Source organism: Lutjanus erythropterus, chromosome 18 (genome assembly GCF_056507025.1).
Source record: "Lutjanus erythropterus isolate fLutEry1 chromosome 18, fLutEry1.hap2, whole genome shotgun sequence".
In the NCBI taxonomy this organism is placed as follows: domain Eukaryota; kingdom Metazoa; phylum Chordata; class Actinopteri; order Lutjaniformes; family Lutjanidae; genus Lutjanus; species Lutjanus erythropterus.
Genome location: NC_139334.1, coordinates 26,029,183 through 26,041,076, shown reverse-complemented (window position 1 = coordinate 26,041,076; position 11,894 = coordinate 26,029,183). Strand labels below are relative to the sequence as shown.

At 40.3% G+C, this 11,894-nt stretch overlaps 1 protein-coding gene across 7 annotated transcripts in view; it reads right to left on the bottom strand.

Annotated features, from left to right (window-relative positions):
- Positions 1 to 2,400: 2,400 nt before the first annotated feature.
- dctn1b (dynactin 1b) overlaps positions 2,401 to 11,894 on the bottom strand; it is a 57,125-nt gene continuing 47,631 nt past the window's right edge. For all 7 annotated transcript variants that reach the window (XM_084741897.1, XM_084741891.1, XM_084741892.1 and 4 more), the window contains 14 exons: positions 11,659 to 11,819; positions 11,269 to 11,437; positions 10,314 to 10,382; positions 9,808 to 10,020; positions 9,435 to 9,596; positions 8,276 to 8,407; positions 8,038 to 8,166; positions 7,664 to 7,806; positions 7,414 to 7,580; positions 5,216 to 5,343; positions 4,765 to 4,951; positions 4,328 to 4,401; positions 4,040 to 4,129; positions 2,401 to 3,357 (listed from right to left, as the gene is read on the bottom strand). In XM_084741897.1, coding sequence (XP_084598023.1) covers positions 3,220 to 3,357; positions 4,040 to 4,129; positions 4,328 to 4,401; positions 4,765 to 4,951; positions 5,216 to 5,343; positions 7,414 to 7,580; positions 7,664 to 7,806; positions 8,038 to 8,166; positions 8,276 to 8,407; positions 9,435 to 9,596; positions 9,808 to 10,020; positions 10,314 to 10,382; positions 11,269 to 11,437; positions 11,659 to 11,819 — 1,962 coding nt within the window. In that variant the 3' untranslated portion in view covers positions 2,401 to 3,219. The remainder of the gene's footprint in view (positions 3,358 to 4,039; positions 4,130 to 4,327; positions 4,402 to 4,764; positions 4,952 to 5,215; positions 5,344 to 7,413; positions 7,581 to 7,663; positions 7,807 to 8,037; positions 8,167 to 8,275; positions 8,408 to 9,434; positions 9,597 to 9,807; positions 10,021 to 10,313; positions 10,383 to 11,268; positions 11,438 to 11,658; positions 11,820 to 11,894) is intronic.

Genomic DNA, 11,894 nt, shown 5'->3' with positions numbered 1-11,894 from the left:
AAGTGTAGGAAGCTAAGCAATGTACAGCAATTTTCAACACATTATCTCGCCATCAGACAGTCGTTTCTGATGGGAAACTGCTTTTACATAAGCCGAATATTGTTCTCTCACTCAACCAAACACCATTGGCAAAATTAGTCATTTTACCTCACAGAACTCAGGAGTTGCTGGTCTTCCACTGCTGTGATCAGTGTGTTTGTTGTTGTGACTCCAGCGAACCCGAAACTAACCTTTCAAAACACTGAAGTCACACAACAAACTAATGGATAGAGGCAGCGGTAGGCCTGCAACTCCTGTGTTCTGCAAGTTTAAATGACTGATTTCACCAATGAAGTCTGGTTGAGCAAGAGAGCGATATATTCAGCTCTGTAAAAGCAGTTTCCTGATGTAAAAGTCTGATGGCAAGTTAAAGTGGTAAAAATATTCTAAATATAGCGCACACTTCAACTGATGTTTTTTGTAGGTTGCTAAAATATGTTGCTTAGCTTCTGTGCTGTTACTCATCTCTGCTTCTCCAAACTGTAGGCATCAACTCTCTAAGTCCTACAGTGACTATGGGTAAGCACTTCATACAAACACACTTCAAATAATCCAAACTATCCCTTTTAAATGAGGTTTGGTCTAAACAAATCAAAAATAAGGCAGGTGACCGCTCTTTACCACAAGGCTCTCTGCAGTTTTAAGGCTCGGACAAAGTCTGAAACAGCAACAGGAATCAGCAGAACAAATACAGGTAATACAGTCATTTCTGGATTTTTTTGTAATTCAGTAACATTACCAATACAACCGGCGTGTCATTTATACCAAGCATGTAAAAGTAGACGGCAACAACTTGCAGGAATTTACACCACAAGTGTAATAAATACTAAATAATTTAAACCTTCATCTGTGTTTTTAAATAAACATGATATATCTGCAAAAGCCAAAGAATCATATCAGAGTTTTACACAGTAAATTCCTCGAGGTTAATCAGCTTTTCTTGTTCTGTGCAGTCCACAGGGTTTTAATCAAACCACAGAGAAAAATACTAAATCCTCAACAGTCTGCAGTTTGCTTGCATGTAACTTTCTTGCTAAATTATTTTGCTGACCATCAGTGAAACTTCTTTACAGCAACAAAGTTACATCCAAGTGTCTGTTAGATTATTTTTCTCCTCTGTGGTTTCTCGTTCTATGTGCAAAAAGTCTCTTTGATCAAACCACAGTAAAATGCCTTCAAATGGACAAAACTATTACTTTTGTTCAGTATAATTCCTAAATCACGTAATCCTTCTTTCCCTTTAGACAGTTAAGTTATAAAAATGGAGCACACAACAGTGACACCTGAATAAAGTTTACGACACAGTCATGATCCGTTGTGGCCTGTGTAGCGGTAACAGTAGCGCTGATAGAGTAACATAGAAACGTGGAGCAACATCCAATGTTCTGGCCTTATATAAACCACACTGCAGGTTCCACACCAGGGCCAAACAATACTCTACACAACAACAACTACAACAAAAAATAAATCGGTGTAAATGGGCTGCATGCAGCAGTACAGTTGCAAGTATCTGTACTTGTTTTTCTGGCCATAAAACAAAACGTAGACATGTAAGATATCAGATGGAGTCATGATCACCTCATCAGTCAGTTACAGTCTGCAGGGCTGTAGTCAAGAACACAACAGTCTCCTCCAAGTCACTGAGGCTTTGTTCAGACTGCAGCGGAATCAGATTCGTTCTTCAAATCAGATCTTTAAGACAAACTGATATTTGTGTCCACACATCACCACTGTCTGTATGAGTTGTATGTAGGTGTCAGTAACAACATACTGACAACACAAGAATCAGAAATGGAGAGATCCTGTACAGAAAGCTCCTCCCAAAGTGCCTGCAGACAATTTATTACAGCATCTGTCCACAGACTGTTGTTCTTTTATACAGTTCTGCTAGTAGCAGCACAGATTCTGCTCAGCTGCTCTGATGCACTTGTGTCTCTCCAAGTTTGATTACATTTGTTTTCATTGAAGCAAAAGGCACTTTGAAATCAGATTTGAACTGCCAGATCATCCAGACTGATGGACTGATCAGATCTGAATCACATTTCAAAGCACCTCCAAATGTGGCTTTGATCTGATTTGCACAAATCATGCTTGTGGTCCAGATTTTCTGAAATCAATCTGCATGGCAGTCTGAAGAAAGCTTTAAAAACCAAGCTGAGTCAAGTTTGATTGTGATTTGAGACCAGTATGCATGTTCAGAAAAATCAGCCAAAGTCGCCACTTTTATCATTAAGTGTTTTAACAGGAAGGAAAAAGATATTTGATATCGCTCTTCAGTGGTTTAGAAGATCTTTGCTTTAAAATTAATGTAGTTAGACGTACAAGTAATTTATTATTCTGTAGATAAAATGTTGGAAAAGTTAAAAACTTGATTGGCATCTTTAGACTTTTGTTTTATTATAAAAGTCTAAAACCCAAAGACAGAAGCAGCAATCAATGAATGATTGACATTTCTGCTTGATAAATGACTGAAACAATTAATTATCAAACTAGTTTCTAATTAAGTTTCTGTAGATTGACTTATTGATTAAGTTCTAATTGTATTCATCACCTGGAATGGCTGAGATCAAGACAAGGGAGAGTCAAAACAAACCCAAGGTGCTTTTCATTACACTAACATGTCTCCTTGCTTCCCTCAATTGTCCCTCTCGTGTCTTAGTTCCTCCTAAGGATGAGGTTGTTAGAGAGGGACGTGAGGATGGAGGAGCTGAAGCTGAAGCTGCCAAATGAGAAATCCTCAGTTTAACAGCATCAGTTTACTTACTAAAATACTTCCATGTAGGTTACAGCTGTGTTTAGTGGCTCTAAGCTCCTCCAGAAGCCTCCTCTCTGCTCATGTTGCACTTAAAAGATTGTAAGATCCTCTGTGATGGCAGAGAGGAAACAACGGGGGTGAGAGGACAAGGAAGCGTGATGAAAAGCACCCAGACAAACCAAACAAGTCCTAAAACCCAGTGTGATCTTAAAATGAAGACTGGTCTCAAACCACCGCCCTGACTGTCACAGATCAACTTTCTTTTCAGAGGATAAAGATCATTTTCTGCAGGTTATAATCTCACCACCAGTGATTTGAACCTACTGGTTTGACCCTGGAGTGGAAGCCAGGCTGCCAAGCTGATGATGGGGGTGTAGTTGTGTCGGTGCAGCAGGCAGGATCGTCGCAGAGGTGGCGGGTGAAGTTTAGGTCCGCAGCAGACTGTGGACTCTCTGCAGCTGAGTCTGAGACAGGACGAGGCGGTGGACCTGCTCCTGACCGCGGGGACACGGCACCATGACCCGACCCACCAGCACCGAGTCGCCCTGCTTCTCCTCCTTCGCCTGAAGACAGAAGAAGGTTCACTGTTAGATCTGCTGGGTCCCCTGAACCACATCTGGTGCAAACCTCCCCAGCTGATTATTTAAATTAACACAATTATTTTTTTGTATTCCACATTTTATGAAATTTTGCTTAGCTGTGCAAATGAGGCATAATCAATTAAATATGTGCTCATTTGAATAGACTTCTAGAACAGAAATCAAATTAAATAAACACCTAAATGTGGTTTTGGTCTGAAAGAAAAAATGTCTGTTTTTAAATTGGTGTTTTTGCTTGTCCTTAATAGAAATAAAACAAAATCGGTCAAGTAACTGTGTATTTCTGGTTCAATGGGATAATATAATATTTATAACCTTGATAATTTTGTTCACCATAGTCTTGATCTTTGAATTTAATCAAATCAAATTCTCAGTATGAGATAATGACATAAGTCTATAAAAATCATCAAAATCAAACTGAATCATAGTTGGATTAAAATACTTTGTCTGTATCTATGTGGTTCATTCTTAAATTATCTTTGAGTTGATGCATTGAAAACATCTCAGACTAACTTTCCTAAATTCTGGTGAGGAAAAACCTGCATGAGATGGTTTGTTGTCAAAAACAGTTTGTGTATAAGATGGTGAACAACAAAGGCACCAAACATCACACAGCTCTAAAGAGACGATGAGCAGCACCTCTTACCTTTACAAACGAGGTCGAAGGGAACGTCGCAAAATCAGACGAGACTCGAGCTCCAGGCTGCTGGTTGACGACGTGCTCCGCTACTTCATCCTGACAGAGCGGACGGAGAAGACAGGACACGATTTGAATTTTACTGAACTTGACTGTAAGGTGAGTTAATCAAGGGTGGTGGCATGTACGCAGTGATGTCAGCTGTATTTTATACTGTAAGAACTTATGTATTTTTTGTAGATTTTTAGTTTGTTCCCTTGCATGTTGTTGTGTGCGGTTGTGCAGTTGAGTCGTTACCTTCAGTCTCCCCAGAGTGTCGCTCAGGGACTGTAATCTGGCCGTCTGTTCCAGGAGCTGAGCACTGGGTGTCACTGCAGGACAAAAGAAAACATGTTACAAAAACATAGAGGAATATATAAGATCCCTGACAGTCAGTCTACAGCATTCAGGTGTGGAACAGATTCTGTGAAGTTTTGGGTTCTTCAATCAGACAAAACAAACACTTTGAAGACATTAACACAAACTATAGGTGCCGAAACGCATAAGCGTTTGTTTGTGATGTGAGCCAAATAAAAAACTCAAATGTGAGTATTTTGTCCTTCCAGACTTGAGATGTGCTACCTTTTTTGATTTTTTGGATTGTTTATTGGATTTTGGGTTTAGCACCCCACTGAGAATCCCATTGTTGAAGCGCAACCCCCTTCTCTCAACATAAACTATAGCATGATAAATACCTGGAGATTTCCCAGTGATGTCCACCACCTTGACGTTGGCACTCATCTGCAGCAGAGTCTCCAGGAGCTGGTCGGTTTTGCGGTAAAGGGCGCTAGAGAGCACTTCGGGACGACCTCCGTCTCTGGAGGGAAGTTTGGTCACATGAAGAGGAGGCAGAGAGGCAAGCTGAGCGCGCATCTTCTCAGCCTGCGAGGGGAAAGAGGCGTTACTGCTGCAGCCACGTGTGGACACTCAGCGAATCCAGACATGACGTTTTATCCTCAAGATGACGAAATAATTATCTTTATAACATTTTAAAAAATAATTGCAAGCGCAGCCATTCTCAGATTCTGTAACTTTACTTCTGTTTCCTGTTTTTTTTTTTGTTTTTTTTTTTAAGTTAAAACACGTCATGAAGTGAAGCAAAGTGCTGAATCTGTAAAACAGGTCAGAGGTTTAGATGTTTGGTACCTTCAGTCTGTTGTTCTCGTTCTTCAGGTGTTTGATGCAGAGTCTCTGAGCTTCAATCTGCTGAGTCAGCAGAGGAGAGTCGATCACCTGGACGCCCGAACCTGGACCGACACCGGACATCATGTTGGCTGCAGGAGTGAGAGAAGGTTCACGTTATAAACAGCTGACAGGAAACAAACCTTTGTTTAAATGTGTGTGAGTGTTTGATAAATATTTATATTAAATAAAAACTCCAGACCCAGTTTGACTGTTTCACTTTTAACACAGTCTCCTGCTGTTACAGTCTCTTTGTTTACAGCTGCCACATTTAAAACTTTTAACTTTTAAGCATGCACACTTGAGTACAGAGGTAGAAGAGTATTTCTATATGAAGTTACTTTATAAATTCTGCAAATATTTTATAAATATTGTATATATTTGTATTGCAAATATTTTATAAATATTATTTATTAAATTTTATTCATCTGACAGCTGTTGTTCACACTTACCTAACAGATTATGCAGTCTAAACATTTAGCTGATAATACTTAGCAATACTTAAGTAAAATCTGAATTCTTTACTTCTGATTTTAATAGAGTAGGTTTACACTGCAGTACTGGTACTTTTACTTCAGTACAGAATCTCAGTACTCCTTGCACCACTGATTTTTGAACTGAGTTGCTAATTATTGATTTAAATCATGCAATGAGATGATGATGCACATGCCTGAAAATGCAGATTTATGAGAATAATATCACATTCATAGACATAACACATAACACTTTTTCAGTCTTAATGGTTTAACAGGGTTTCTGCAGGTTCAACACGTTAAATTTCAGACTTTGAAGACCATTTTAAGAGCATATTAAATTCCATTTAACACCTGTTTCATTATTTGTTATACAGTTAAAATTGTTAAGGTAAATGAGGTCCAGCATGGTGCATTACATAAACCATATTCACATGATGGCATACGATATTATGAAATTAACAAACCAATTAACTAACCAAAAATTATTTCATTCACAATAATTCCTAATGATATAATGAAGTCAGTGCTGTTTAGTGACATCTCCCATAAGCCCACAAACTAAGTATTTAAGACTTTTGTAGATTAAATTCAAAACTTTTTCGTTCCTTCTAGGGCTGCGTGATATGATTTAAAAAAAGTCATACTGTGATTGTGATACACGATACCATTTGTGGAAATTATCATTTTTGCATCACATTTTTCATTATGACTGAAAAAAAAAAACTTAAATTGTGATGATGAGACAGTTGTTGGGGTCCGTATCAAACAAATGTTCTCTGCAAAACAAGACTTGTCTAGAACAAGACAAGTCTAGGTGTCTCTGCAGAACTACAGTGCTTCATTATAATGCTGTTTCCTTTTTCAAAACAATTGTGATTTCAATAATTTTGCCATTAATTGTGCAGCCTTTGTTCCTTCCAAGGACTTTCTTGAGGAAACAGAATTTAGAGTGGAGTGAGTCAGTCCTGCACTTTAGCTCCTACTGGCTGCTAACCAGTCTACAGACCTGAACTCAGAAAAACAATGTCTTTACGTTCTTAGCAACGCTTTAGATCATAATGTACTTATTCATCTTACTTGTGTCCACACTTTGCAGTCCATCAAAGAAGAAACAGCCCCACTGTTGACTGAGCACAGTCAAAAACTGTTTGCTCCCCCGTTAGTAACACCTGTGCTTATTGGCATTAAAGACCAGCCTCGACCGAAACCATACAGCCCTCTAGTGTTTGGAGGAATATTACATGTTTAACAGAAATCAAATTAATGGCTTCTACAAAGTGCTTTTTAAGTCTCAAGACCTGCAGATACCCTGAATAAAACATGCATGTAGTATTTTAAACCGCAATCAAACCATCAACAATTAAAATATTTCCATTTCAAAGTCAGTCATTTTTTAGCATGCAGGATCAACAACAGATAATACAATACAGGTAGATACCTTTTTGATCTTCTGCAGAAGGTAACGTACGAGATTAAAAAGAAAAAGTCGTACAAAGAGAAAAGAGTGAAGAAAAAGAGTTTTTTTAGGCTGTTAGAGTCAAAACGAGGGATTAAAAACAGTCTACTGGAGTTAAAATGGTGATAAATAACCAGACAAGGGTCAAAAAGTGTTTAAAGAAATGTTTTCATGATTGTTTTTAGTGTGAAAGATATCAGACAAGGTCATGTGGTTTTCTTGCCACTCACCTCCTGCCATTCCCGTGACGATGGAGGCGATTCCTGACGGGCCGGTTCCTCTCAGCCCGTCGACGGTCATCTTTGATTGGCTGTTGATTCTCTGCTTCAGCTCGGCCTTCTCCGACTCCAGCTGGTCGATGTCGGCCTGCAGGGCGTCCATCGTCTCCTCGAACTCCCTGCAGAGACGAGGGCGACATGTAGCCTGTAGACTTCTGTTACAGTAACACGACTTTAATCTACAGTCGGACGTGGTTCTTACTTCTCTTTCTTCTTCAGCAGAGTCTGAGCCTCGTCCAGTCGGGTCTGAATCTTCTCGACGCGCTCGTCTGCGTCTTTGGATGAGCTGTCCAGCTTCTTCTCCAGCAGACTGAGACGGACGTTTGCCTCGCTCAGCTCCTCTCCCTGACAACGCACAAATGCACGTTTCATGCAATTTAAAGTTTAACAGTCTCTATTTAATTTAAGATGACTGAAAGCTTGTTTGCAAATATTTTACTTGTGCTCGTGCAGGTATATCTCACCTGTCTGACTGTGCATTTACCTCGACACAGATGCTGACAATGACTCAGCAGTTCTGTGTTCAGTGTGTTTTTATTTTGCTGCATGTTTGAGCAGACAGGTGCGTCTACGTACCTTGATCTTGAGAGACTTCTTCAGCTCTTTGATGACCGTCTCTCTGTCCTCCAGCTTCATGCCGAGACCTTCAGCATCTGTGATTTCAGCTCGCAGAGCCGCTGCTCGCACGTCCACAGGTGGAGGGTTCTGATGGATGACAGCAAAACTGAAAAATCTACTAAAATCTACCACTGTACCAACCACAACCTGTACCAGCTGAAGAGAGCCCGAGTTAAAAGTCTTGACAGTGAATCACCTTGTTTTGAGGCTTCTCTGAGTCATATTCTCCCTCCTGCATGGCGGTGGCCATCTTGTTCATGGTTGCTATGACGATGCCACAGGACTGGCGCAGACACTCGTAAGGGTTGGCACCCTGGGATCCATAAATCTGAAAATGATAGTGTTGCTTGTCAATGAGCAGAGCTGTCATAACATTTGTGTTGGTCTCAGACGTCACTGTGGGTCTGTGACAGTTTACAAGTGGCTTTAGTCCGAGTTGTTTCATTTTAATTGCAACACATCACAACATGACGACATATTAGAGCCACTGAAGATTGAAAAAAAAAAAACAGCTCTGAGGGAGGGAGGTAATAATCAGAGAAAGAATGTTGCAAGATTAAAGGCATAAATCTATAAGAAAAAAACTTGAATATCCTCTGAGATTATAGTCATAAATTTGTGGGAAAAAAACATCAGAAATTCTTTGAGATTAAAGTCACAAATTTACAAGAAAGAACTTTCTTTGATCATGAAGCCGAATGTTTCTCCACAATTTGTCTCCTCTATAAAACGTCGATCCTCACTGCACTAAATCTCTATAAATTATGACGCGCTCTCTCTCTCTCCCTTCATCTCCTTCCAGTTCTCATGCATTTCTTCTGTATTGTTGACTCTTTAGTTGCTGTGGCTACTTTATTGCACTGTAAAATGTTCTTGAATGGTTGTTAATTATTGTTAATAACTATTAGATGCAAGTCATCGTCGCCTTCACAAAAAAAGGACAATTTTTCAGATTTTTTTCTTGCAAATTAATGATTTCATAATCTTAGAGAAGAGAGTTTCTTTCTGGGAATATTACCCCCCACAGTTGGTTTTTTTTTTTTTTTTTATCTAAAACCCTAAAACGCCATCATAAATACTTTTTATCCAAACTGTATATCATTACTTGTTTTTGTTTTGCAAGTAAATACCAGTTTAAAATTAGTTTGAATCTTATTCATAAGTTTAGATCTTCCTTCAAGCTTCATCTTCATCAACTTTTCGACACATCAGAGTTGTCCTATCAACAAAGTAACTCTTCTGTTATGGAGAAAATTTTGCTTAAAGTGAAGGTTAAAGTTGGAGCTCCTTTACCTTTTTATGTATATTTTATAAAACAGCTTAAGATATAATAAGTGAGGTATTATTGTGTTTACCTGCTCTCCTGCCTTGAACGCCACATCCTCCAGTTTGACGGCCGACAGCCCCTCCTGTTCACCGAGAGGCGACATCATCTGAGCTCCAGCTGCTGCCACCTCCTGCAGCACCGCCACCACCCAGGTCAGGTGTTTCCTACAGTCTGAGAGGGTGTCTGACACCTGCAGGACAAAGACGACACGACTGAAGTTGTAGCAACCAGGTGAAGTAAATAATAGCACAGTAAAGTAAATAATTTGTTTTGTCGTTGGTAATCTTCATCTCTGCAACATGAAATAACTGAAGTGATACAGTGCTGTAAGCTCTCATTTGAGCCAAAAAACAAAATCAGCAGTCGAGTGGACAGCTAAGAGGTCCGGTTGCCATGGTTACCTGTTGTCCGAAGTTGAGTGCCGCTGGGATGCCCGGTGCGTCGGTTCCAGGCATCCTGCGGCGAATCTTCTTGCAGAACTGTCGGATGTCGCTGCAGGACGTCTCCAGGTCCTTCAGCAGCACGGCGAGGTCGGCCTTCTCCTGACCTGCGTGCAGGAACGCCCGCAGACGACCGACCTCCACCGCCATGCAGTCCAAGGCACTCTGGGTAAACTGCACGTGGACACAACAGGTGAGGTTCAACTGGTGAAGATGACTCTGTTTTAAGCAGCTGAATACACCGCCACAAAGAAGCAACATCCACATTAAGAAATGAGGGGCGAACAGTGGAATTCTCCACTAGTCCTGGGAAATGTAGGAAAAAGATGAACCAGGAAGCAGCAAATTTACAACAATATATCAAAAACCCTGAGATGGTGGACTTCCTTTACTTTACTGGATGAACTGGGATGTGGTTTGACTCTTGTTCAGTTTCCTCACAGCCTGTTGTTGGTGTTTGTACTCACTCTGATGTGATCAGCCAGCTGCATGGTGCAGTCCTCATTCTGATCTGCCAGGTGGATACTGTACAGGTGCTGAGAGAGGACACATTTTGGAGATAAGTATGAGTTCATACACAGCATCGTGGTTGGAGTCACTTACATAAAACACATTCCTGTTTAACAGAAACTGAAGTCATGGCAGCTCTTTGAGACAGACACTGTGTAGACTGTCAGCCTGCAAACACATTTTTTCTTCTTTCTCTGGAGTTTTCTTGTAAACAAACTAAACTTATGTTCAGTGTTTCTTACAAAACCTCATTGTGTGATCCTTAAGGTATTGAATGTATTTCCTTTCTCATTAAACTATTGTAAAACCATTTTAAATCCTGAATTTGTTTGTTTAGCGGCAGGCAGTCTTCCTCTTCCCTGCCTTTGTTGGTGCACTGCAGCATATTTTGGCAAAGTAACTCCACCTATAGATCAGAGGAATAGTGGCAGGATTGTGTCTTGCAGCACCCACATGACCTTGTGCGTGCACGTGCATCCCTGTGCATTTGCACAAGACAAACAAAACAGGGTCCCACTTATTAAAAAAAGGTCAATAACTTGACAGTCATGTCAGATTTGATTTATATAGCTGAAAAACACAAATCATTTGCCTCAAGGGGACACACAGTTTCCTTAGACCCTCAATCGAGCTAAGGAAAACTTTCAAAAGGGGAAAACTTGAAAAACAAGGGAACCTTTAACTATAAAAACTGTTATTGATTTTCTATTAATTGACAAATTGGTTGACTGACTAACTTTGTCAGCTTTAACTGGATGTCTGCACACAATTTATGCAAAACCAAAACAGTAATAAACACATGTAGAGGTGGACCTAAATACCAAATACATAAATTCTCTTCATGTCAAAGTGTTGCTACATTTGATTTAGCTGAAGTAATTCTCTTTAACAGTGTGTATCATGTACATGTACCTGATAGTATTTAATGGCCTTGGTGAGCGGCTCCACGTTGACCGTCTCGTCCAGCTGGTCTTTGTGCAGCAGGTCGATAAGGAAATCCAGAGAACGCTCATGGACGCTCATCTCGGGGTACAGAGAGCCAATCTTCTTATAGACGTCCACGCTGCACTGAGCCAAAGCCCTGACACACACACACACACACGGATGGATGTGTTAAATGTAACACATAGGCTGAAGATAACATTTTGAATTTGAAGGACACAAAAGAGAAGACTGAGGTTGAGGAGTTTATAGATTTGAATCGAATGCAAAAGTTCAAATTAAACAGAGAAACACATCTCTCAGTGCTCAGACTCTCTCCTGGCGTATATTCTTGATTTTAGGGGCTGTGGTGAAACGTACTGCTCGTATTTGTGTAGCGTGGCCTGCAGCAGACTGAGCGAGTAAACCAAACCACCAGCGAAGCTCAGCTGCTCCCCGACGGCTCCCTTCAGCCCCGCTCGCTCCACACAGTTCTCATTCAGGTCAAACTTCTCCTGGGCCTGTTTGCTGATCAGCTCGGCCTGCAGACGCACACATGTAAACAGTTTAACATGATACAGAAACACACTGGATTTGAGAAAAGAAGCACTGATCTT